This window comes from Anabrus simplex, chromosome 4 (assembly GCF_040414725.1).
Source record: "Anabrus simplex isolate iqAnaSimp1 chromosome 4, ASM4041472v1, whole genome shotgun sequence".
Classification (NCBI taxonomy): domain Eukaryota; kingdom Metazoa; phylum Arthropoda; class Insecta; order Orthoptera; family Tettigoniidae; genus Anabrus; species Anabrus simplex.
The window spans coordinates 214,601,544-214,629,434 of NC_090268.1; the positions used below are offsets into that span (position 1 = coordinate 214,601,544).

The following is a 27,891-nucleotide window of genomic DNA, read 5'->3' on the forward strand; positions in this document are numbered from 1 at the left end:
CAACATAGACCAATGGTTTTCCTCAAATATAGGTACTAATCATGGGTGTCCGCCAAACCCGTGGTGTTTCTCACATAGTAGTACTAACTGTAGGCAACATAGATCCATGGTGTTGCACATAAAGTGGTATTACTCATAGCTAATGCAGACCATACTGAACATAGTGGAACCGACCACTGGAATACACATGACAACCTGTTTCAAAAGCAACACTCAGACCCATAATGTTCCACACAGAATGGTACTGCTCCTTGCAAGGTGGTGCCAGTCGCAAGTAACATTGACCCATGGTGTTCCGCACATAATGGTACTAATCACAAGTAATCTCATGATTATAATGTCATCATCCCTTGGTCGCCCCTTTCAGTCATCTCTTACGACAGGCAGGGGATACCATATATGTAGTCTAAGTCTGCACCCCCACCCACAGGGAGTAGAGAGAGATGGGAAAAAAGGAAATAGAAGGGATCCAACACTTCGAAAAATGAAGTACCAGACAAAGAAAGACAAGGGCCATGAAGGGCATGAAAATGAAAGACTCCCTAGGCCTACAATGCTCTAATACCGTAGCGGTCAGAAAAGAACAAGAGTTGGCCAAGGGACGTCGGACAGGATAGATGAAAGTAAAGAGCCTGGCACAAGTGGAAGCAATGCCAGGACTCAGCTAAGGGCTGTGTAGTCACCAACCCACGCTTCCAAGTTGAGAGCCCCTGGGGTCCCTCTTAGTCGCCTCTTACGACAGGCAGCAGATACCATGGTACCATGGGTGTTTCTTCCCCTCCCCATTGACATTTTTTGGACATATTTTCTGAATCTTATTATTCTTGAGTTTTTTGTGCCGCATAATTACCACTAGAAGCCGGCCCTGTGGTGTAGGGGTAGCAAGCCTGCCTCTCACCCGGAGGCCCTGGGTTCGATTCCCGGCCAGGTCAGGGATTTTTACCTGGACCTGAGGGCTGGTTCGAGGTCCACTCAGCCTACGTGATTAGAATTGAGGAGCTATCTGACGGTGAGATAGCGGCCCCGGTCTAGAAAACCAAGAATAACGGCCGAGAGGATTCGTCGTGCTGACCACACGACACCTCGTAATTTGCAGGCTTTGGGGCTGAGCAGTGGTCGCTTGGTAGGCCAAGGCCCTTCAAGGGCTGTAGTGCCATGGGGTTTGGTTTGGATCATTAGTAAGAAACTGGACACTCCTTGTAGCTAAGAAGCTTGTTTCCTAGGTTCCAAGCATCCACAAATGGAAAGTCCAAGGCCATTCACCATCCATTCCAATTACCTGCCATCCTGGTTTGCCACTGGGTGGAACCAGCAAGCAGCAAGACAAGTGAGCTGTAAAGTGACGTGCTACATGGGATGAAAGAATAGTTTTGGTATTCCTGTTTCGTTTTTAAAAGATATCTGTCTACATGTTTTACGTAATTCAATGTCAATAGTAAATCACCTTTTAAGAATAAACACAAAAGAAAAATAAAGTATTCCACATTGGGGATAGGTGTACAACAGGGGAATTTCAAAATTAAAAAATCTGTAAGATCATTTCATCCTAAGATAAATAGTGTGAAAATTGGAATGTCATAAAGTATGTTACTATCACTTTGATGCTGTTACCGTACAGTACCCTCGTTCTGTGGCAACTATCCCTTGTGGATTCTCTCTCCTACCACTCAGTTTAAATTTACAGTTGTTTGTTTTACAGAATATAATGGAATCAAGAGCACGAGAAGAGGGTTTGCTGTAGAACCAAAATTAATTTGCTATTGGCAGGTTCAGGAAGAAGAATTAAAGAAAGCTAAATCCAAGGGTCAATCGTTTCATGGCCCAAAGTGCAGAAAATTTCCCAAGATTGAAAAAGAATTCCTTGACTATATAGTGGATTTAAGAAATTATGGCATTACTGTATCATATGAAATTATGCATACGAAAGAAAAGGACGTAGCGAAAAAAACAACAACGTGGCATTAGAAGTACGCAATTTAAGGCAAGCATGGGATGGGCTGATAGTTTTATGCAGAGACGTACTACGCTGGTTCAGCATCTACCGCGTGATTACATGGATAACGTAATCAAATTTCATAAGTTTGTCATCAAACAGTTGAGAAAATGATGATCTTTCTCAAACTGGAAAAGCGGACCACACTCCCATTTATTTTGATATGCTGCGAAGAAAGACCATGCACACGAAGGATGCATCCAGCATATTAATTAAAACAACAAGTGGGGAGAAATTATGGTGTACCATCATGTTGGCAGTTATGGCAGACGGTAGAAACCTATCACCCTGTGCACTCTGGCAGAGTTTCTTCTTTGAAAACAACAATCTTCCAACTGGCACTGTCATGATCAGATTCCAAGCTCATCCAAGAGCACAACTGTTTGATGATGGGTCTCTTTTTGTCAGTTAGAAGGTGTGCCACACTGAGGTGCCCTTGTGTAGCACCATTCCTATCATCACCTTCATGGAATGTCATTTACACATCAATCTATGTTTATGTTTCCGACTGTGACGTAATATTCGCTTCTCTTAGACAGATGGCACTCTTTGACCATCAATAGCGACGAAGCATTTATGCCTTTCAATTTCTTATCTTTTACTCTCGGGTAGAGAGTCAACAGCAATGACTGCTGGTGAAAAGATGGACACAAATGGCGGCACGTATATGCTTCCTTTTAAATGGTATTATATATGGATTTTCTATCCGCCCTATGCAACTCCCTGCATTGGGGTAATGTTGATTATTATATAATCTGCAGATTTCATTTTACAAAAGCTTTAAGGTATTTATTTACATTTTTCTTTTGGATTTGTCATAGTTATTGTGATCTTGTGTTCTGAGATTCTATTCTGCAGACCCTCATCTTTTTGGTCGCTGCAGATCTCATAAGTTTCAATTTACATATTGCTTGTTGCGTGTGTATCTTTATTACTATACACAAGAGCGGAGAGTGACACCGATCTGTGTAAATTATGTGCGTACCTGTAACCTTGATTTGAGACCCTGTTTAATTTTCTTTGAGTCTACGACTGGCTGAGCTTGTACGGTATTGATATGGTACATTTTGACACTAAAATACGCATCTCATGTTCACCAAAAGAGAGGTGATATTAGTACGGAATGTAGCGTGCATTATATGTGTGGATCACGATTGTATCTGGGATGAGCCTAGGTTGCTGAAGGCCATCCAATGTTGTGGTATGGGTATCTTCTTCAAGCTCACAAGCCTCTGGTTTTATTTGTCATGCATTGCGAGCGCTCTCGTATCCAAGCTTAACCCCTATGCTTATTTGGATTTGCTCATATTGGTCTCTGGGTTGTGTGTGCATGTGTGTATTGATGGATGAGATTTGTGTTGGTTTCTGCATCTTGTGAATATTATTTTTGTGCCTTCCTTATTTTCTTTATTATATTTTATTTTCGGCTTTGTATGCCCAATTGGTTTTTTAAAATTCTTCTTTCAGTTAACATGTATCATTGTTTGAAACACTGAGTGATCTCTGTAACTATGGCAACCTATCATCTTCCTAGATTTTTTTTGGTGAGGGGTCGGGGTTTTGCTTCTCGGTGCTTTCTGATAGCTCTGGGGATGTGAGCTTCTATGGAGCTATTGTTGTAGTGGCCCGCGTCTTTTGAATGAACGTGGCTGTTGAGGCCTAACATTACTGTATACTCCATTACGCAACTTTCTGAGTTATACGTGTTCTTTCGTGCGTGTCCTACTTTTCACAGCGAGAAAAGGGATGCTTCATATTTTGACTTACTGTTCAGAAAAAAGGTTTGTTTTATTACTGATGTAATTCTCACTCACCGCAACGCTTCCAGTGTTTGTAAAAGATAAAGTTTTCTGAACTGAAAGGAAATTGACTACGCACATGGTATTCCTTGGACAGAACATGTAAATTATTTGTTATTTGTATCCCCAGCTTTTGTTCATTAACTCATTTAATTTTTATGGTAATAAACCCTTTTACAGGCTCCCTTTTCTTTTATTGGTGATTATACCTCTATTACTTCCTCCCCGTGATTTAAGAGGCATGGGTTCAGCTCCAGGCAATTTTCAGCCTGTTCCTACCGAGTCCACGAGGTAAGTATTTGTGTTGTGGTGAGTATATAACAACTGATCGGTGTGTGTTAGCGGAAAGGATTTAGAAGCCATCCTTTTCCCATAAAACCGACGGAGATGATTTTGATGATGATGCTTTGTGTTGAAAGGGGCCTAACACCTAGGTCATCGGCCCTAATGGAACAAAATGAGACTAAATAAAATGACAATTTAAAAGTCCAAAATAATCCACTGACCAGAATTCAAAACATGATGATGAAGAATGCATGGATGAATATGAATTTAAGACAATCAGTGGATCCGGCCTGCAATGCCTCACCTTCCCAGAAACTATCCTAAAACAATAGTTTTTCTGACCAAGGGACTGCTTCTAAAGCACATTCTTGAAACGATAATATCTGATGTCTAAAGGGGACCAAAATCAAGGTCAACGGCCCCTCATAAAGCTACCTATCGCTAGTAAAGTATGGCATTTGTCATGCTGCAGTACCAATCATAAGCAGCTTAGACTCACAGTGTTCCACACATTATCGTACTACTCATAAGTATCGTACGTCGTACAGGTAATGCAGACCTATGGTGTTTCTCACATAATGTCGCCACTCATAAGCAACGCAAACCAATGGTGTTCCTCACATAAGTGTACTACTCACGGGTGTCTGTTTTCCCTCGGTGTTCCTCAAATAGTGGGTTCTAATCACAGGCAACGCAGACCCATGGTATCACTCATATAGTGGTACTAGTCACAGGTATTGTAAACCCACAGTAAACCCACTCTCTGCTGCTACTGAAAACAAATTGTTGTGTACCTAACACAGGGGTACTCCTCGGAAGTAAAGGCGACCCATAGTGTTCCGCACGTGATGGTACTAATCACAAGTAGTTTCGTGGTTCTAATACATCGTCCCTTGGTCGCACCTTTTAGTCACCTCTTACGACAGGCAGGGGATACTGTGGGTGTATTCTTTGTCTGCATCCCCCACCCACAGGGGGGAGAGAGAGAGAGAGAAGGGAGGGGGGGGGGAAGAAAGAAAGGATCCGTCACTTCAAAATATGAAGTAACGGACGAAGAAAGGAAAGGGCCACGAAGGGCATAAAAATGAAAGAAATCCCTAGGCCACAAATGCTCTAATACCATCAGGGTTGGAAAAAGAACAAGAGTTGACCAAGAGAGAACTGACAGGATAGAGGAAAGTGAGGAGCCTGGCACAAGTAAGTGGAAGCAATGCCAGGACTTAGCTAAGGGCCACGTGGTCGCCAACCCACTCTCCCAAGTTGATGATGATGCTTGTTGTTTAAAGGGGTCTAACATCTAGGTCATCGGCCCCTAATGGTACGAAATGAGACAAAATGAAATAACAAATTAAAAGCCCCAAAACATCCACTGACCACAATTCAAAATGTGAAGACGAAGTAGGAATGGATGGATATGAATTTAAAACGATCAGTGGAACCGACCCAAAGTGCCTCACATGCACAGAAGCTGGCGCAGAACAACAGTATTACTGACCAAGGGACTGCTTCTATAGCACAATACTGAATCAATTATATTTGTTGTAGTCGAAAGGGGTCCAAAATCCAAGTCAGCAGCCCCTCACAATGGAACTTATCGCTAGGAAAGTAGACCTATGGTATTTGTCATGTTGCGGTACTAATCAACAATAGCGTAGACTCGCGGTATTCCACACATTATGGTACTACTCACAGGTATTGAAATTCACAAATGTATTACAGACCTACGCTGTTCTGCACATTATGGCACCATTTACAGGCCATTTACAAACCTATGGTGTTCATCGTGTACTAACCACAGGGACTCGGATTATCCCGCACTATATGAATAGTGGGTACTAATCACAGGCAGGCCAGAACCATGGCTTCCCCCATCCCATGGTGTCGCTCATTAGTGCTACTAATCATGTCTGTCTGTTAGATCATGAGCCCAGAGGCTGGTTGGATCCTCAGATAGCACTACCAAAGGCTATGCAGTTATAGGATAACCACAAAAACCGATGGCAGAGGCCAAATGAGGCGTACTAGGCAAGATGAGGAGTAAGGTAGTTTGCCATTGCTTTCCTCACTGGACCAGAAGGTGCCACTGCAGCACCACTGATCCTATGAGCAACACCTTTCATAACAGTTTAGGTACTGTAAAAGCCATCGCGTTCTCGTTTGCTACTAATCACAAACCTATTTGGTACCTAACATAGTGGTACTACGCGCAAGTAAAAGTACTAATCACAAGTAGTTTCATGGTTCTAATTTTATCATCCCTTGGTCGCCCCTTTTAGTTGCCTCATACGATAGGCAGGGGTTACCGCGGGTGAATTCTTCGTCTGCGTCCCCACCCACAGAGGGTTGTGTGTTTGGTCCGTGAGAGGTATTTTATTTCCCTCAAGTCCGTCGGCAAACCGGTTAGGACCTCCCGATCCGTCACCTGGGATGCGCCACATGGGAGTATACCCTCTCCCCCTCCTACACCAGCATAGTAGGTTCGTGGCTCCCAAGTTGAGAGCCCCTGGGGCCCCTTTTATTCACCTCTTACAACAGGCATAGGATACCGTGGGTGTATTCTTCATCTGCATCCCCCAACCAGAGGGGGTGGAGATGATCTCTGAATGGTTTATTCACAGAGACGTCTAGCAAATGTACAATTAATGTTAGCCTGTCTGGAATTGTGACGGGTATGGGGTTGAGACGGGACATGTCAATTTTAACAGGCTCCGTTAAATTGCCACAACAAATGTCCAGAACAAGCATTGATATTTTATGAAGTAAAACTCCAGCGTATCGATCTTGCACAACTTTGCCAGTCTTTCATTCATCAGCTGACATCCATCCGTGTTCATGCATACCCCTCCAAGACTCCGTTTAACAGTGGCAGACAGACTGTGTGGTCCGGTGAACTCTTAATTTTTTAATTTTCTTTCTAAAAAAAAAAAAAAAAAAAAACACCACGTGAAGGAGGGGTGGTCCTAATACTCAAAGAAATATGGCAATTCTAGTTCAGTTGTTATGAGTTTTGACTTGACGTTTGAGCGCTGCCTTTTGGTGGAGTTAAGTGAATTAACAGCCGATCATGGGCAGCTGATCGCTCCAATAGAGCGCGTTAGACTCCAGTTCCCGTTTCCAGTGTTGTCGGTCTGTTCTTTACTGTAACCACGTGCTATCAGCTATGTGTTGTATTGGGCTCAATTCTTTTCGCGGTCTTTATGTGTCTTTGTGCTAGGTTGTTTGTTTATATTTCATAGTGTAGAGTTTATAAATTTATTGTTTAGAACCATGTGCTAACAGCTGTGTGTTGTAATGTGCTCAATTCGTTGATGATGATGATGCTGCTTGTTGTTTTAAGGGGCCTAACATCGAAGGTCATCCTCCCCTAATGGAACGAAATGAATGACATGAGATATGAAGTTAAAATTTTAAAAAGTATCCACTGACTAGAGTTAAAAAAGAATGGTGATGAAGAAAAATGAGGGTGAGATTAAAACAGTCAGTGGATCTAATACGCAATGCCTTATGTTCTATTAAAATAAGAGAAAGTACAGGATATCGAAGGAATAAGGCATTGCCCAGTAGTACAGATATTAACACATAATTTACGTTAGACATTAAAATAACACATTAAAATGCGCAACACAAACTAAAATGAAGTCAATGAGATAAAAGCGCAACTGACATAAACAACACTAGGACAAAGGACATCATCACACACGATAAAACAGACCACTATCCCTCATAAAGCGGATGACGAGGTCTGCTGACTGCTCGGCATCGCGCAAGATAAGGGAGATTGTATTCAGAAGGTTAAGACTACGGCGCAGATCGACCAGGTCCACACACTCCGTAAGGATGTGTACCACGGTAAGATGGTCGCCGCAGGTACACACCGGAGGGGGTTCTCCTTTCAGCAGATGGGAGTGCGTCAAGATACCGTGGCCGATCCGAAGGCGACATAATACCACAGCTTCCCTCCGCGAAGCCTGAAGGGAAGTCCTCCATACCTTCGTTGTTCCTTTTATCGCTCTCAGCTTATTGGGAAGTGGGATGGCCTGCCACTCCATCTCCCAATGAGACATAACCAGATGTCTCAGCTGAGAGCGAATATCACTTGCTGGAACCTTGAAAGGCAACGGGGGCAGTGTAACTGGCTCCTTGGCAGCCTCATCTGCTAACTCGTTTCCCTCTATGCCCATGTGGCTGGGGAGCCACACAAACGTAATTCTGGTGCCGGCATCCGAACACCCGGCCAGCAGGTCCTGGATCTGCTGCACCAGAGGGTGCCGAGGGAAACAAGTATCAATAGACTGGAGCGAGCTCAAGGAGTCAGTACACACGAGAAAGTGTCGGCGTTCGTTGTACAGTGCGTACCGCAGAGCTCCACAGATAGCATAAAGCTCCGCTGTGTACACACTACAGGTTTCCGGAAGAGCAAAAAGAAACCGATCATTTCCGACAACGAACGCAAAGCCCACCTTCGTATCTGTCCTTGAACCATCCGTGTAAACGACGACTGAACCTGGATAGCGGCCAAGAACGGACAGGTAGATCCTCCGATAAATCGAAGGGTCCGTGTCTCCTTTCGGGCCAATGTGCAAATCCAGGATGATTTCAGGTCGTCGTACAACCCACGGAGGTACCCCACTTGGTTGTCTGACAAGGCAAGGAATCGAAGGTACATCAAACAATTCATAACTGCTATCCAAGCGTATCCCAACCGGCCGCGTCGCACGAGGATGAGCAGCGTAAAACAAACGGTTGCCATTGTTGAACACGCAGGGATAGCTCGGATGAAGTGGCATCTGTCGCAAATTTGCAGCATACGTAAGTAGGAGTTGCTAGCGCCTCAGGTGTAAAGGCGGCACACCAGATTCAGCGAGCAGGCTAGCGATGGGGCTAGTACGAAAAGCTCCCGTCGCCAACCTAACCCCGCTGTGGTGGATACTGTTCAGCTTCGCAAGAACGCTTGGTCTTGTGGAGCCATATGCTGCACTGCCGTAGTCTAACCGGGATAAAATGTGTGCCCGATAGAATCGCAGGAGCACCACGCGGTCAGCTCCCCAATTAGTGCTGCTAAGAAACTTCAAGAGGTTAAGCCTCTTGGTGCATTGCACTTTTAGCTCCCGCACGTGTGGCTCCCACGATAATTTACTGTCGAAAAGGAGCCCAAGAAATCGGTAGGTGTCAACAACTGGAAGAACGACATTTCCTAGATAAAGCTCAGGATGAGGGTGAAGAGTACGTTGACGACAAAAGTGGACAACGGAGGTCTTTGCGGCAGAAAAGCGAAAGCCATGTTCTAACGTCCACTTCTCCACCCTCCTAATAGCTTGGTGTAATTGTCGCTCTCCGGCTGCCATACTGCACGACCTATAGTGCAGAGCAAAAATCATCCACATATAGCGACGGTATTACTGCTGGACCAGCAGCAGCGACAATACCGTTTATGGCAATCGCGAACAGAGTAACACTAAGGACCGATCCCTGTGGGACTCCGTTTTCCTGAACGTGATATTGCGAATGTGTCCTCCCTACTCGGACACGGAATATACGGAGGGACAAAAAATTCGCAATAAATACCGGCAAGTTACCTCAGAATCTCCATTGACGCAGGACTGAAAGGATACCATATCGCCATGTGGTGTCGCAGGCCTTCTCTAAATCAAAGAAAACAGCTACCAAGTGCTGTTTACGGAGAAACGCATCCTGGATAGAGCTCTCCAGGCGGACCAAGTGGTCAGTGGTGGATCGAGCGGCTCGAAAACCACACTGGTATTCGGATAAGAGTCCTTGTTTCTCCAGACACCACACGAGTCGGCGATTTACCATCCTCTCAAATAGCTTACACAGGCAGTTGGTAAGACAAATCGGACAGGAATGACTATGCCCTCTCGCCACTGAGACAGAAAATCACCCTCCATTCAGATACGGTTGAACACACGAAGGAGATAGAGTAGACTATCATCACTAAGGTGCTTCAACATCTGGTTGTGGATGTTGTCCGGTCCAGAAGACGTGTCCTTGCAAAGCGCTAGGGCGCTGCGGAGTTCCCACTCCGTAAAGGGCACGTTGCAGTCCTCTGAAGCTTGAGAGGCAAAACTAAGGTGATGACGTTCTGCCTCTCGCTTCACAGCGAGGAAATCAGGATGATAATTCCCGGAGCCAGATACATCCGCGAAATGACTGGCTAGATGGTCAGCAATCAGGAGGGATTCAGTGACAATATTGCCTGCAATGGAAATTCCCGGTACAGAAGATAATCCATGGACACCCGAAAAACGTCGAAGCTTAGTCCACACTTGAGATGATGGAGTATGTGACGTCATAGACGACACATATCTCTCCCATGAAGCCTTCTTACTTTGACGAATAAGAACTCGCGCCTTAGCGCGGAGTTTCTTGAATGTTATCAAGTTGGCCGCAGTAGGCTGTCGACGGTAACGTTTGTGAGCGCGACGGCGTTCTTTGATAGCTGCTGCTATTTCTTCGATCCACCAAGGAACGAGCTTTCAGCGAGGAGTCCCCGAGTAGAACGGAATGGACTCCGCAGCAGCAGCAAGAATAACTCGGGTGATATAAGTTATTTCCTCGCCGATGGTCTGCCTGATATCATCGTTAAAGGCAGCTAACGATGTGTACTTTGGCCAATCAGCATGTTTCAAAATCCATCGAGGGGGAGCCTCAACGGATTTTTGGTTCATCAAAGTAAGAATGACGGGAAAATGGTCACTGTCACAGAGATCATCGTGTGTATGCCACCGAAACAGTGGAATCAACGTTCGGCTGCATAGACTTACGTCTATGCGAGAATATGTGCCGTAACGCACACTAAAGTGAGTTGGTTCCCCCGTGTTCAAAATACATAAATCCAGCTCTGTTACTAATGTTTCCAGCTCACTCCCTCTGGGGCAAGGCGTCTCAGAGCCCCAGATGGGGTGATGGTGGTGGTGGTGGTGATTAATGTTTTAAGAGGAAGTACAACTGGGCAACCATCCTCTATAAAACACTAATCAGAGGGAAAAATGGAAGGGATCCGACACTTCGAAAAATGAAGATATCGGCCAAAGTAAGACAAGGGCCACGAGGGCGTGAAAATTAAAGACTCCCTAGCCCTCGCAAACCTAATAGCGTCGGGGTCGGAAAAGAACAAGAGTTGACCAAGGGAGGTCGGATAGGATAGATGAAAGTGAGGAGCCTGGCACAAGTAAGTGGAAGCAATGCCAGGACTCAGCTGAGGGCCCCGTGGTCACCAACCCACGCTCCAAAGTTCAGAGCCCCTGGGGCAGATGGGGTGATGGGCGTTAAAATCGCCCAACAAGAGGAAGGGAGGTGGAAGCTGATCTATAAGATCAGTGACATCAGTTATGTTAAGAGCTTGACCTGGTGGAAAATAAACATTACACACTGTTGTTATGACAGGCAGCGGAACGCGAACAGCTACAGCCTCGAGGGGAGTTCTTAATGGAACCTCTTCGCTGTAGGTATCAGAACGTACAAAAATGCCAGCACCACCGGACGTCCGGTGAGCATAGTACCGTTCTGTCGAGTATAGTCTGAAATTTCTCAAGACCGTATGATGACCAGGTCTGAAGTTGGTCTCCTGAATACAGACTATACTCGCTGCGTACTCACTAATGAGCTGACGTAACTCAGCAAGATGCCTGGCATAACCATTACAATTCCACTGTAACAGTGCCATAGTGTGGACTATAAAAGGAGTGTTAGGTTATGAGCGAAAAAATGCTCGTTAGCCTAAACACCATCTAATTCTACATCCGTAGATGTAGAGGACAGCGCGACATCCATCCCGTCATCAAAAGATGGCAGGGGTGCCGCCCAGAACTTCGACACTTTTTGGGTGCGAGGGGGTCCCCTACGAGGAGAGCGCGCAGGTTTAGGAGCAGGAGTGCCTCCTAGCGCAGACTCATACCCTCCAGATGGGGGGCATGACTTCTCCTTCGCAGGGGAGGTCCGAGAGCGCTCAGAACGGGCGCTCTTCTTTTCCTTCTTTTTTTCAGGTTTAGACGGGTTGGGGGGTGGTTTCCCAGCCCTGGTCGACGATGCCGCCTCCGCCGGCTGGGGCACGACTTTCGTCGACCTCCTAGGGGGGGGAGACTTAGTCTTCGCCCCTTGCTGTGCAGGCTGGCAACTGCCAGCCTGCACAGACTTCTGGTTGGTCGAAGATGGGGTGGTCCCCCCCTTCGAGCTTTGACTATTTGCGACGTTGCTGGGAGCAGCAACAGTCGCCTTGGGCGCAGCGGTCTGGACAGGTGTCGAGGTCGTAAATTACGAACCTGGAAGACTCTGAGCTATCAAGCTATAGTCGAGTGTACGGGCAGGTGTATTCGTAGAATTAAACTTATGGCGCGCTTCCTGGTAGGAAAGACCATCCAGGGTCTTGATATCCTGGATCTTCTTCTCACTCAGGTATGTCGGACAATTCCGATCCCGAGGAGAATGAAAACCGGAGCAGTTAGTGCACTTGTATGGAGTTGTGCACTCCTCCGCACCGTGAGCTACTCGTCCACATGTACCACATACAACCTGATTCGAACAGCGAGATACCATATGTCCGAATCGCTGGCATTGATAGCATCGCATAGGAGGCGGGATGTACGGCCTCACATCGCAACGATAGGTTGTTACCTTAACTTTCTCTGGTAACACTGACAATTTGAAAGAGACAATGAAGGCACCAGTGGCAAGGTCTTCGGCGTTGACCTTGCGTGTAATGCGCCGGACGTGTGTCACGCCACGGTTCTTCATGTCTTCCATCAACTCGTCGTCAGTGTTCAAAATAAGGTCGCGGTGAAAGATGACTCCGCGAACCAGGTTCAAGGACTTATGCTCCTCCACTTTGACGGGGATTTCGCCAAAGTGCTCGCACTTAAGCAACTGATCAGCTTGCAGTGCTGTACGAGTCTTTAGAAGCAAACTACTGTTGCGCATTTTCTTAAGTTCCTCCAGTTCGCCATAGACGCCTTCGATGTGCCTGCTAAAAAGGATCGACTTCACCAGCTTAAAATCGTGCCTATCGGTTCTGGTAGCGACCAGAAACCTTGGGAAGCTGGATCCCATTCCTTCACGCTGCGCATGTTCCCAGGGAGTTGAACCTCTCAGGGAAGCAAAAGTTAAAGACTTAAGTGGGGGAGCACCTTGAGAGAGCCGACTTCGTTTGGAAGCCATGCCCGATAGCATCCTCCCCGAATGCCACCCACTCCGATCAGGGGTCTCTGTAGCCGAACCAAGCAGCCAAGGCAATACCCACCTGGTCATAGCAGGTACTGCCTGGGGTCCGATGTTGAACGATGCCTAATACGGGATGACTGAGGCAATGAGCACTAGGACTCCCTTCCTCCAGTCACCCGCAATAGCATGTACCCCATAGCGTGTACAGAGCACTAAATATAGAGAAAAAAATAAAAATAATTAATAATAATATGTCCTTCTGGCATTCGGCTGTGCGGGGACCTGTGTTGTCAGGCGGATACCACTCCCAAGGTACATGGCGCTCCCACCACGCAATGGTCCTGGGTGGACAGTTGCGGGCTTTTGGGCGTAATCACACACGTAAGAGGCCCATCTCCGGGCAGCACGCACATCAAAATTTAGAATGGTCTACATCTGACCCTCGGAAAAATAATAATAAAATAAAGAGGGGACCATGGCCACATGACTCTTTAAGTCGCCTTCTACGACAGGCAGGGATTACCTGTGAATGTACTCGACCCCTCCCATCCACAGGAGGTCCAACACATTATACCAAACCGCAATCCATGTCCGCGCCTAGGTCGCCCCTTTTAGTCGACTCATACGACAGGCAGGGGGTACCGCGTGTGTATTCTACATGTGCGTCCCCCACCCGCAGGGGGTAGTGTGTTTGGTCCGCGGGAGGTATTTTATTTCCCTCAAGTCCGCCGGCAAGCCGGTTAGGACCCCCCTATCCGCCACCTGGGACGCGCCACGTGGGAGTATCACCTCTCCCCCTGCTACGCCTTCGTAGCAGGTTCGTGGTGTGCTCAATTCTTTTCGCGATGTTTGTGTGTCTTTGTGCTAGGTTGTTTGGTTATATTTCATAGTGTAGAGTTTATACATTTATTGTTTAGTTTTTTTTAATAGTAGGCCTATAGTGTGTTATATTGTGGTGAACAGTGAGTAACAAGGTACAATAGTGATCTATTTTATATAACAGCTTAGTTTAATATTTCATTCGGTAGTTATATAGGAGGTTAATTTTAAGCCTGTGTGTGAATTTTATATTTTGTTATCGACGCTTACGTCTAAGGATGAAGCACCCAAGAGAAGAAAGCTCTTCGGACGAGATATTTCACCAAGGAGCCAAGCCCGGGGAATTGTTTGCAATGTTAGGAGTATTTCGAGAAGGAGAAGGATAATAGCGCGCCTCTCTTGCCTGTTGCAAAAGCAGTTCAGCGAACAGCTGATGCAACCAAACTTAACAGAAGCACAGTTATAAGCATAGGGAAGAAGTACTTTGCCGAGGACCAGACAGCGGGGCCGTCCAAACTTGAAACACCAGCGAAGAAGAGGAATAAGCCTAAATCAGTAACAGAATTAGACTCTTTTCAATCTTCTCTTAGAAAAGTAATTTAAAATCTGGGTTTTAGGTACAAGAAGTTTGACGAGCGAAGAGTGCTGATGGAGAGAAGCGATATCGTGATGTGGCGGTGCAGATTTCTGAGAGAGATTATTGACGAGAAGAACCTCCGTGACTCAGGTGAAAGCGCGTCGGTCTCTTACCTCTGGATCCCGTGGTTCAAATCCTGGTCACTCCATGTGAGATTTGTGCTGGACAAAGCAGAGGTGGGACAGGTTTTTCTCCGGGTTTTCTGGTTTTCCCTGTCATCTTTCATTCCAGCAACACTTTCCAATATCATTTCATTTGTCAGTCATTAATCATCGCCCCAGAGGAGTGCAACAGGCTTCGGCAGCCGGCACAATTCCTATCCTCGCCGCTAGATAGGGGCTTCATTCATTCCACTCCTGACCCGTTCAAATGACTGGAAACAGGCTGAGGATTTTCATTATTGACAAGAATTTTGATTCTATTGTATGGCTGGACGAAACTTGGGTTAATGCTTCTCATTTCCAGAGCAAAGGCTGTATAGATGTTTCAGTAGAAGACACTATGCCTGTATCTGTTGGGAAGGTGGGCAGAGTCATAGTGATTCACGCCAGTACTTCGGAAGGTTCTGTGTCAAATTACTTGTATGTGTTCTGATCTAAGAAAACTGGAGATTACCACAAGGAAATGAATAGTGGCACATTCCAAAAATGGTTTGAGGAAAGCCTGCAAAGGAACTTGCTTGAAAAGAGCATTATAATCAAGGACTATGGCCCTACCACTCAGTCATTCTTGACAAAGCACCAACAATGGCGGCTAGAAAGTATAAGTTGATTAAGTGGTTTAAGGAGCACAATATTTCGGTTCACGATGACATGAGGAAGGGGGATCTCATGCATCTTGTGAAACAAAACAAGCCCCAGTGCCCAGTTTATGTAGTGGATGAAATAGCAAGGCATGGACATAAAGTGGTTCGCCTTCCACTGTACCATTGCCATTTTAATGACACAGAATTGATTTGGACCCAAGTGGAGGATTGTGTAGCTGAGAATAACAGACTCTTCACACTTTCGGAAGTTGAAAGACTTATTTTCGAAGCCGTTGGCCGTGTAAGTGCGGAGGACTGGAGCTACATTGCGACACACACGAAATCAAAGATGATTAAATCTTGGCAGAAGGAAAGATTATGTTGAAGACTTTATTATCTCGTTAGGGTCAGGCGAGGGTGAAACCACAACAAACGATGACAATGCCGATAGATTTTCCTTTGTAGGATTATTTCCTTCCTTAGGGGAAACTGAATCTAACAGCAATGCGAGCTTTTCTACATGGTGAGTAGAAATATAATTTTATTTTCTCACGTTTTATCAGTTTGGGCATTGATATATTTTTATTTTGTAGCCTTATCCTAAATGTGTTGTGTGTTATTGTTCATCTTATATGAATTATGTATGTTGCTACAAAGAATAATTGATTATGCTCGTATATTCTAGTATATACATTTCCGTTCGTGTTGTGTATCGTAAAATCAGCTGTTCGTATTCATAACAATTTGGCACCGTCTTTCTTTTTTTTTTTCTATTCTATTTTGCTTTACGTCACACCGACACAGATAGGTCTTATGGTAACGATGGGACAGGGGAATGGGAAGGAAGCGGCTGTTGCCCTAATTAAGGTACAGCCCCAGCATTTGCCTGGTATGAAAATGGGAAACCGCGGAAAACCATCTTCAGGGCTGTCGACAGTGGGGTTCGACCCACTATCTCCCAGATGCGAGCTTAAAGAAACGCGCTCCTAACCGCATGGCCAACTCGCCCAGTGGCCACCATCGTCTAACTTCCGGTTAACTGTCAAGTCGAAACTCATAAAAATGGAACTATAAACCAGGTTTCAAAAACGCAACTGGTTTTTGGTTTTCTTAAAAGACAACTTTTTTTTTTCCAATCCTGATTTCAAAGATGAATAGGCCAGTCTGCCACTGCTAAGCAGAGTCTTAGAGGGGCTCATAAATCCAACTGATGTGCCCCAATGGCACAACTGCATGAAAATCGGCAAAACACATGCCCTAAACAACCAAAAGCTGCTTTTCTTCCTGTGATTTTTAAATCTGCAGCAGTGAAAGCCTTTTTTGGAATTGTATCTCCATGGGGAGATCACAATTTTTGGAAAGAAAGAATGTGCTACTCCTTTACCACGTTAGCAATACCTATTTGCTAACACGGCGGACCATGCAGTCGGTCTGCCATTGTTAAGCAGTCTTGGAGAGGCATTCCAATCCAACTACTAAGCCCAAATAGCACATCTAGGTGAAACTCTGTAAATGCACATGGCCACACCACCCAAAAGCCGGTTCTATTCTTGTGATTTTTTAGATCTGCGACTGGGGAAACCTTTTTGGAATTGTGATGTATACATTTACAGAAACTTATCACTTTTGCCACTAGCTTACAAGATCCTGTCAATCAAATTGACAATTTATTTTCAATGTGTATCAGAAAAGGTCATTGGAGAATGGGGCACACAACTAAGAGCACATGAAAAAAGAAAAGGTATGAGCCAGGCTGGGGACCAAACATAAAAGAATCTACATCAAGTGTCTTGCCTTTGCAGATTATATTCTTGAGAAAAACATCTGAGTCAGCAACAAGACAAATACAAATCCTTTTGAGATGAGGCTATGATGACTGGTCTCAATATCTCATTAGAGAAAACAAACCGACAAAAATCAGGTCAGCTCCAAGTTTCTTGAAGATCAAAGAAGGAAAGATCTCACAATATCTTGGGGAGATGGTCCAGCACACTGGTGAGAAAAGGAGGCAGTGGAGACGAAAGAGTCCAGAAAACAGGACTTGAATACCAATTAACAAAGGAAATGTCAGTAAAAAATCTATTTTGAGAACTAAACTCGGACATTATAACTTGGTTATCAAGCCACGAGCAATGTACGCTTGTTGAAACTTTGGACCTAACCAACATTTAATTCCTAGTGGTTTAACATCACACTAACACATGAAAGATTTTCAGTGACAAAAGTATGGGAAAGTAGTTCCAGGTAGTGGCTGAGGCCTCAATTGAGGGATAAAATACTTATTTGATTATTGTTTGCATGAAGGAGCTATACCAAATTAATGGAGAGTTGCTATAGTAGCTCCTGTGTATAAAGGAAATGGTGATAGACATAAAGCTGCAAATTACAGGCCAGTCAGTATGACATCCAGTGCATGTAAGCTTTGGAAAGCATTTTTTCTGTAGACATGTTTGCAAAATTAATAACTGGTTCGACAGAAGGCAGTTCAAGTTTAGGAACCGTCATTTTACTGAAGCTCAACCTGTAGGATTCCAGCAAGATATAGCAGATATCTTGGATTCAGGACGTCAAATGGACTGTATCGCAATTGACCTGTGTAAAGCATTTGATAGGGTGGATCATAGGAGACTACTGGCAAAAATGAGTGTAGTTGGACTAGACAAAAGAGTGACTGAATGGGTGGCTCTGTTTCTAGAATATAGAACTCAGAGAATTAGAGTAGGCAAAGCTTTATCTGACCTTGTAATAATTAAGGCAGTATTATTGGACCTTTATGTTTTCTTATATACATCAATCATATGAGTAAAGAAGTGGAATCAGAGGTAAGGCTTTTTAGAGATGATGTTATTCTGTACAGAGTAATAAATAAGTTACAAGATTGTGAGCAACTGCAAAATGACCTCGTTAATGTTGTGAGATGGACAGCAGGCAAAGGTATGATGATTAACGGGGTTAAAAGTCAGGTTCTGAGTTTCACAAATAGGAAAAATCCTCTCAGTTTTAATTACTGCATTGATGGGATGAAAGTTCCTTTTGGGGATCATTGTAAGTACCTAGGTGTTAATAAAAGGAAAGACCTTCATTGGGATGATCACATAAATATGATTGTAAATAAAGGGTACAGATTTCTGCACAGGGTTATGAGGGTACCTAGAGGTTGTAGTAAGAATGTAAAGGAGAGGGCATATAAGTCTCTGGTAAGACCCCAATATTGTATGGCTCCAGTGTATGGGACCCTCATCAGAATTACTTGATTCATGAACTGGAAAACATTCAAAGAAAAGCAGCTCGATTTGTTCTGGGTGATTTCCGACAAAATAGTGTTACAAAAATGTTACAAAGTTTGGGCTAGGAAGACTTGGGAGAAAGGAGACGAGCTGCTCGACTAAGTGGTATGTTTAGTAATGCGACAAAGTCTCTCATAGTACACTGGCACACCGGTGGCTCCAAGTAGCCTACGCAATGGCCTCTACGGTATCTATGCGTCTTGGTGGGTGTGCTATTTACCAACTGATGAGCCCAACTTGGCAAACTGGGACGAAACGCTGTCAACCAGGAATGAGTTAGCTGGGAAATTTATCATGTCCAATAATGGAACATTTATATTGGTATTAAGTGGTATGTTCCGAGCTGTCAGTGGAGAGATGGCGTGGAATGACATCAGGAGACGAATAAATTGGAGTGGTGTCTTTAAAAGTAGGAAAGATCACAATACGAAGATAAAGCTGGAATTCAAGAGGACAAATAGGGGCAAATATTTGTTTATAGGAAGGGGAGTTAGGGGTTGGAATAACTTACCAAGGGAAATGTTCATTAAATTTTCAATTTCTTTGCTATAATTTAAGAAAGGCTCGGAAAACAACAGATAAGGAATCTTGTCACCTGGGCAACTGCCCTAAATGCAGATTAGTAGTGATTGATTGATTGATTGCTGGAACTGGAAATGAAAAGGTTTCTGAGGAAGATTCCAGGAACTCGATATGTTGATGCACAATGGAGACAGAGACCAAATAACTTAACGAGTTATACAAGGAAATGGAAGGAATTGTGGAACTGATGAAAAAAAGACGAGCCCTATTTTATATGACACAATCTCAGGATGAATGAAGACCCACTGTAGGGGAAAAATGGCTGTTTCCAGATGGCTTACTGAAACCCATAACGGTATCGAGAAAATTGACACCAATATTCAAGGTTGAATTTTAAGGGTTTCCGAGAAGATGGACGAAGACATTTAGAGGGGGTCATAGTTGAAGAATGAAAAGAAATAACTAACCAGACAAAGGATAAATGGCAGAACAGACCTAATGGAGGTCGAAAATAAATGCACATACAATATACGGAAGTTGTTATAGCGCAGTCCATAATGGCCAAAATGAAAAGGACGAATAGTTGGTAAAAGGACTAGCTTGAAAAGTACTTTTAAACATTAATGTTCTGGGAATTCCGTGGTTTACAGAGGTGTAAGAAGCTGCTGGGGTGAATGGGTGGACAAGTAATTAACAAGATTAAACCTTAACACAACGAAATTCAAAATTTCATTTCTTTACTGTGGGTGGGGGATAAATAAGCCCACGTCAGGGCAACGATGTGTAAATACTTTAATTAAGAACAACCGACAGGTCAGAGGTATACCCCCGGTACAATCAATATTGTAAAATTTTGTCTGTTTTGGATGTCATACTTCCAAGCCTAAAATTTATTTCTAAGTACACATAATTAGCACATCTAGGTACTGGTAATTTCTATTCCTACTTATCAATTCTCATGGCTTAGATAAATTTGTTCTTATTGCTCATACCTAACTTCCCATTCAAATATCTAAAACACACATGGAGAAACATACACCCTACCTCTGGCCTTTGACATTAGCTTCATCATACGGGCGAATGTAGTCTACACTGCCCTTTCTGATGACACAGAGATCGACATTACTTCCAGATCCCAAGTCATTAAAAATTCCAGCAGCGATGGCATCACGAACCAACTTCCTGCCTTCTTCTTCCTGAAAAAAAAATGTGAATATGATATTGAAAGTTTAATACAGTACAAAGTTATCTCTATAAGTCTGCTGCTTTGGAGATTATAAATAAGTGTGAATGAAGGACAACATTATAGACCACTGAATGAAACTACAACTCTACTGTCACTAGAATTGGAAAATAACTGATAGGCAGGATTGGAACATCATAGAAGAAAGAGAAATAATGCAAATAATGAACAATACTAATGATTTATCTACATCAGATGTAACATCAAAATACTCTCAATAAAATACTGTACTTTCCCACATAATTAACGCATCCCAATATTTTTGGGTCCAAACTGAAAAAAAAAAGTTCATGTATTTCTTCAAACATCCATCACGCAACTCTGAACGTGTTTCAAAATGAAGATGTCAACTACTCAAGTAGCAGCCTTCCTATTGCAAAATTGGGCATTCCAAATACTGGGCAACGTGCTGTTATCGGTCAATAGGAAATACCACTGCACTACTTCAGTGAGAGAATCAGTGCAGAAGTGACCAGTGACGCTCTATTTCAGTCTGGTATAAACATATTTCACGAGTATTTTGGGTATACGGAACATGAGTTCTCTGTGATCTCAAAATTGTTTGTTAGCCCACAGTGAGCAAGCATTCGAGTAATACTGCATCATATAAACTCGCGGTGATCAGTTACGCTGAAACATACGGGAATACGGCAGCAGGCCACAAGTGTTCTATGTCCGAATGCAACGTGCGCTACCGTAGTAACAAAGAAATGCACTTCAAGCGATCAACAAGTCCCACAAAGCATTTCACGGAGAAAAAAACTTGAAAGTTCTGTAAGTAGAGGAGGATCTGTTCAAATATACGATTTCGTTACACAACATTGGATATGCCCTTTCTCGCGAAATGCTGTATTTTAAAGGACGAGAAATAGCTGCTGCACATGGAAGTGTCTCAGATTTGAAGGTTGGCTGCGGCTGGATGATTAATTTTATGAGGAGAGATGGACTGTCTCTTCGACGAAGAACAATATTATGCCAAAAACTGCCGAATGATTTCAACCAAAAAGTAATTGATTTCCATCGCTTTGTGACTGAGAAGCGTAAAGTAAAGGAATATTTCACCTTCCAAATAGGAACTGCAGGTCAGACGCCTATCAGTTTCCATATGCCACAAATTCGAACAATCGATAAGAAAGGAACATTGAGTGTTATCATATGCACTAACGGAAGCAAAAAATATCGATGTACTGCAATGCTTGCTGTAACAGCTAATGGCAGAAAGCTTCCACCTTACATTGTTCTAAAATGAAAAACAGTGCTTAAAAGTAAAATTTCCACATTCGTATAAAAAAAAAAAAAAAAAAGGGGGGGGGAATAGACAGGTCACTCGTACAAGATTGGATACGAATGGTTTGGGGAAATCTAGCAGGATGCCTCCTTCGATGCCCGGCCCTTCTCGTGTTGGACAGCTTTTTATTTTGCCGGTATGTCATTATTATTTACTGTACTTGCAAAAATTGTGCTGTTAGTATTTCAAGTTTGTTTCATTTCAGGTCGTATTGTCAGCTCGTAATGGGAAGAATATTTTCCAGTGTCTGTACTTCAAACCCACGTGCCCAACTTACGTGATGTACCTTATTCTACTTTTGAAAAAAATTCTCATGCCAGAATTTTATGCCAAATGACAATAACCGCAAATGAGTTGAACCAATTGTTTATATTTTATTTGATGTATCTTTTAAATGTCAATGAATTGTAAATAATTTTTAAATATCAGATTTCCTTGAATAATTTATGCATCCAAAGTTTTAGCCTGTATTTTTCGTCAGAAGAGTGCATTAATTACATGAGAAAATACGGTACTCTGCACCCACACAATGGTCAATTAATAAGACAAAGTATTAAAAAAAGAACTAAGCTGCAAACACATCTTCATTTAAAATACACATTCGCCAAATTTTAACCACTTAACATATGTTGCGCTGTGACGTTCATTTTAACATGGTGAGTACATTGAGATATACTGAAGAAATGATTGGCATTGCAGTGTACTTTGTCCATGTGTATTGGAGTCTAGAGCAATGTAACAAACCTACCACCACTTGTCAGCCTGATAGAAGAGCCGTGAATTACAGTGGAAAGGTCAGTTACAGTTAACAAGCTTTGATAATGTCACATGTTCGTCTAAGGCAGCCACATCCATGACCTTCATATGTCCCATTATCTACGTGGGAAACTGCAACATGTTCTACAGATATTACTTGATGTAAAGAGCCAATGTTCCGTCATAGTCAGAATCTCAAGGACGTGAAACAAAGAAGAGCAAAGCATATAAAGAGAAGGTTGTTATCCCAGAAAGATGGCAGCAATATCAACAGTGCCTCTACCCTGAGTGAAATGAGACAGTATGTCGCCGTTCAATACATTTTTAACTCCATGCATGTTAGCCCTTCACAGATTACCACTGTCACACCAGTGTGGTGAATGACACAATACTGTGCTTTCTGGACAAGGTGAATTTCTGAGTAAGCAAAAAAGATGGCAGAATCTGTGTCTATAGACAACAAGAAGAGAGGCATCTGGCCAAGTGCTATCACATCAGGCACATTACACCAACATGGGTCTCAGGTATCAGAACAGGACAATCAGTACCAAAGCCAGCTTGGGACAATGCCAGGTCTCACATCCCAGCAGCAGTGCCTGCCTTTTTCCATGAAAACAAGATCGCCAGATAAGCACGTTAAAATGATAGGTGCAGCAACACCACCAACCAGTTCGGATGAGGTTGAATAGAACCTGGTTGGTTAAATCACTCTACACTATTTCTTCATTTTGATCAGGCCAACTGCGGACCAAGTTCATTTGATTTCAGCTGCTTCTGGGCTTTGATCTGAACCCAGCACTCCTTCATTATTTCACTCTATATTCTTCCCTTTTCTTCCGTTTATGGTGGTCGAGTTTGGAATCTAATCTTTTCTTGGAAACCCTTGGTGTTCTTGAATCTAGACCCGCAGGCTTCCCGGTTTCCTATTTCCTTGTATTCCACTTCTTTTAAGTACTTTAACTCCTGATGCCAGCATACCGTAGTTCTCCTGACCTCAAGAACCTTACTATCTGTATGTTGGGTAATCAGCCCGAAGGCTGGTTTCATCCTCTACAGCTTCGCCAACAGCTGTCATAAATAGCCTAGGCGTCACTGAAGAGGCGTACTAGGGAAACGAGGAGTGAGGTAGTTTCCCGTTGCTTTCCTCACCGAGCCAGCAGTTGCTCTTACATATCAGTCTGCCAAGCCCACTGACTGGTTGTATTTAAAAGAAACAAACAAGTGTCAATTCAAGTCATATATACAGACAGGTAAATAGGGGGAACAAGAAAAATCAACACAAAACGGGACGAACATAAAGGCAGGTCAATGTGTGTGAAGAGGGAGCAACAGAAAGGAGACAAGGACAAACATAAAAAACAACAGTGCGTAGTTTGCTTTACAACCAAGATGTGTGGAACAATATGAGTGCAAAGTGTAAGTGCTAATGACTGTGATACATTTATTTCATCAAAACTGTACAAGAAACTGTAAAAGTGTATACTGCTATCCAGTGTGTATTGTTGTAGGTAACCATTGTTCCAGCTTGACTTAAAAATTAGGAAGTTCTAGCCGACCCTTCGGGCTGAGCAGCGGTCACTTGGTAGGCCATGGCCCTTCGGGGCTGTTGTGCCATGGGGGTTAGTTAACCCATGCTGTTCAGCAGCATTCCTTACAAATAGGGTCAGATAACTCGTCTTGATATGCCAGTCGCAATCATATTGTTTTGTCTGCCTTTTCAATCGTTTTACATACATACATACATACATACATACATACATATCCCATGCCGTTCCATCTTAAGCGATGGGTCAGCAAACGAGGCTTCTCCACCAGTTGCGGTCCCTGAACTTCTCTCCTTCTTCAATGCTTTCCAAAGTATGTCCTCGATGTTGGATTTCAATCTTCACCATGTCCTTGTACCTGAGTCTTGGTCGCCCTCTTGGTCTTTTGTTTTCAAGTTTTAGATCGTACATTTTTTTTGGTAATCTGTTATCACCCATGCGTCGCATATGTCCATACCATCTCAGTCGCTGCACTGTTATTTTGTCCTGCAGTCTTACAACTTGGGCCTGCTTGCGGATTTCCTCATTACGGACTCTGTCCCTCCGTGTTTTGCCGATCGTTTTATGAACATTTAATGTCGGTAATATAGTTTATAACACTTCTTTCCATACAATATTCTATGTGTTTCGACCATTCGGCCAAATCTGGATCTTAACATTTTCAAATGATCTTGCCCAAGATAGTGAGTGACACATACAATTGGCCATGGCTGAATACTGGTTTGGGTAAGTAAACTTTTTCAAGTGTCAGCTCCTGCGCTTTATTAATGGTCACACAGAAGGTTAGTCGACTTGATATCTTCCTGTCTGTACATACGTAGACTGTTTTCTCTTATCAGCATATAAGTTATTAGGAATGTTCTGACATCGGTTGAGTATATTCAGAAGCTGGGGAAGGTCAGAGAACTAAAGAGTATCTTCCATCATCAGAGGAAGTGTAGGTATATACTCTGTGTTCACAGGTAGTAATCAAACATGGCTGCATGCAATGACATTATTTATTTTTTTTTTTTTGTCCAACCCTTGTCCCGTTTCCCTACGGGGTCGGGTATGAGGTGAGATGAATTTGTCGTGGCGGTTTTTTATGACCGGATGCCCTTCCTGACGTCAACCTCATCAGAGGAGTTAATGAGATGAAATGAATGACGTGATATATGATAGTAGGGAGAGGGTGAAACCCGGTGCCGGCACATAGCCTACTCCTGTCGAATAGCACCAAGGGGTCTGCTCAAGGCTTAACGTCCCCATCCGACGGACGAATCACCATCAACAGCGTCATATGCCCTCACTCCATATGAGCACTGCGGAGAGGTTTGGAATTTAATCCAGGCTTTTGGCACGCAATCTAGTGATTAGAAATTGTATACCACCACCTCCCCTACCCTGCCGGCCAACATTCTGATGGTGAAAATTTTTTCGACCAACGGGACTCGAACCGGCTAACCTCGGTGTTAGACCGTTTTTAGACTTCAGCGCCTTAACGATCATGGATGAAAATAGCACATATCAGAATATTAATGAAAGTGTTAGTTGCTTAGCAACCTGCTAAGTACTGCGGGTAGGTTAAACCTTTGCCTGCAATTATTGCAGTGATCATTTAATGATTACTCATGATTCACTGGCAGGTAATTCTGGAAAGAATAAAACAGAAATGAAGCAAACAGGTCCAGTAGAACAGATGGACAGATTTGCTAAAGCTGTTTTAGTACTATTTTAATATATAGATTATAGACAAGGTGTAATTTTTCTTATCAGAGGAACATTGAGTTAGGAAATTCGTAGGCCCAAACCTTTGGAGGGGTTGTAATGATTTTTCAAAATTAAATGAGTAGGCCTATTCATTTCAATTACGTTCTTGTATTAATGGAATATGATTTCTACATTTCTTAGTTAATTTTCATTAAACAATTACATTTGAAATAAATACAAATTAAAAAATATTTAGTATTTTTTCCCTTAGAAAACATCAAATCGTCACCTCATTACAACAACTCGGTAACTCGATATTTTTCAGTTTTGAGTTATCTATATGACATTTTCCTATTTGATGTGTTCTATTCACTGCTACAACTGGATATCTCATAAGATGAGACAATAAGCATTTCAACAAATAGATAAGTATTAAACCAGGGAGTACAGTGAAACCTAATTTGTGCGTTCCTCATTAACACATTTTCCCACTTAACATGTAAATTCAAAGTCCCGATTCTCATGTATTAAATCTATATAAAAATACTTCAAGTCCCGATTCTCACGTATTAAATCTATATAAGAATACCTCACTTATTACATCACACGAATTTTCGCTATTACCGCTTAGAACGGTTCCATTTTTCCTCGCCCTGAAAATGTTGTCATCCCTTGTGAAAGAAACGTGACTTCTCGGTAAGAGCCGTCACCAGAGTTGCACGATTACGGAAAAAGGCCTTAAACTCCTGAACTTCACAAGAAAAGTTGCACCTTCGCAGAGCAAGCCGTTAGCCTCAGGAATGTTCAGTTTTGCTTGCCGGTTAGCAGCAAGATTGCTGAATAATACAGGGAGCCTAGAGTTTGTATTTCGTATTCCATTAAAAAGTTAGAAATTTATTTTGTGTTGAGTGGCACAGTGAAGTGCAGCGAATATTTGTCGCATGATACAGCAGCCTATATTGGGATTAGAAACATATAAACATACCTATCGCATCACGTATTTTTGCTATTACCGCTTGTACGAGTACGATCACATTTTTTCTAGCCCTAAAAATGTTATTTGTCATCCCTTGTGGAAGAAACTTGATTTGCAACTCGGGTAAGAGCCGTTGCCACAGTCGCGTGATTATGGAAAAACGGCTTAAATTTCTGAACTAAACAGATAAGCTGCACCTTTGGGGAGCAAGCCATTAGCCTCAGGAATGTTCAGTTTTGCTTGCTGGTTAGCGAGATTGCTGAATAACACAGTGAGCCTATTTGTGCTTGTATTTCGCATTCCAATGGGGAGTTAGAAATATATTTTGTGTTGAGTGGTACAGTGAAGTGTAGTAAATATTTGTCATGTGATACGGTAGCCTATATCTGGATTAGGAGCAAAATCGTGTGAAACTGACTAGCGTGGTGCAAATTTGTCTTGTGATAGCCTAGTTATGGATACGTAAGAAGTCATGAAATTCCTTACTAATGGAGACAATTTAAATTTGTCGAAGTGTACTGGCATTCACTTCTTAAAGCGCGCAGAGTTCGCGAATGCTGAAACTCGCACCTTCGAGTTTCGACTTAATTATTCGAGTTGGTTGAATTTTTCGTTGATTTTAATATGGCGGCCAAAGTCATTCCTTTCAGTTGCATATGAATGTAACCTCCAATTCATTGTCTGTTTATAAGAGCATGACCAGAAAATAATGTTTAATAATCACCCACTGCTCGAAATAAAAACTTTGATACTTTTATTGGCCCCTGTGCACATGTTTTCATTTTGTTGTCTGGAGGTTTTTTTTGTAAACCCCAGCGAAAAAGGTTTTCATATTCGTTCTCTCATGTTTTTTCACACCTTTTAATACTTTCCTCTCATCTTTAGAAATGGTAGATTTAGTTTACACTGTACCCGCAGATACACAATGTGTAAAATGTCGAAAAAATTGTATTTAGTATTTCCATATCCCTGTTGGATAGTTTTTATTTGTATATTCAGCAGTACGTTTTCTCGCTTAACACTGTTTTCTTGCTGTCCCCTGCAGAAACATCTTAATGAGGTTTTACTGTATTTTTATACCACAAATGAGTATCTTGAGTTGCCCAGTTGTGCCGCTAAACAAACTTCCAATGA

The 27,891-nt window shown here is 43.0% G+C and overlaps 1 protein-coding gene across 1 annotated transcript in view; it reads right to left on the reverse strand.

Annotated features, from left to right (window-relative positions):
- Positions 1–27,891, reverse strand: part of Prosbeta2 (Proteasome beta2 subunit) — a 79,735-nt gene that overhangs the window by 7,626 nt on the left and 44,218 nt on the right. Inside the window, exon 4 of the mRNA XM_067146381.2 lies at positions 20,306–20,457. Within this exon, the coding sequence (XP_067002482.1) occupies positions 20,306–20,457 (152 nt within the window). The remainder of the gene's footprint in view (positions 1–20,305; positions 20,458–27,891) is intronic.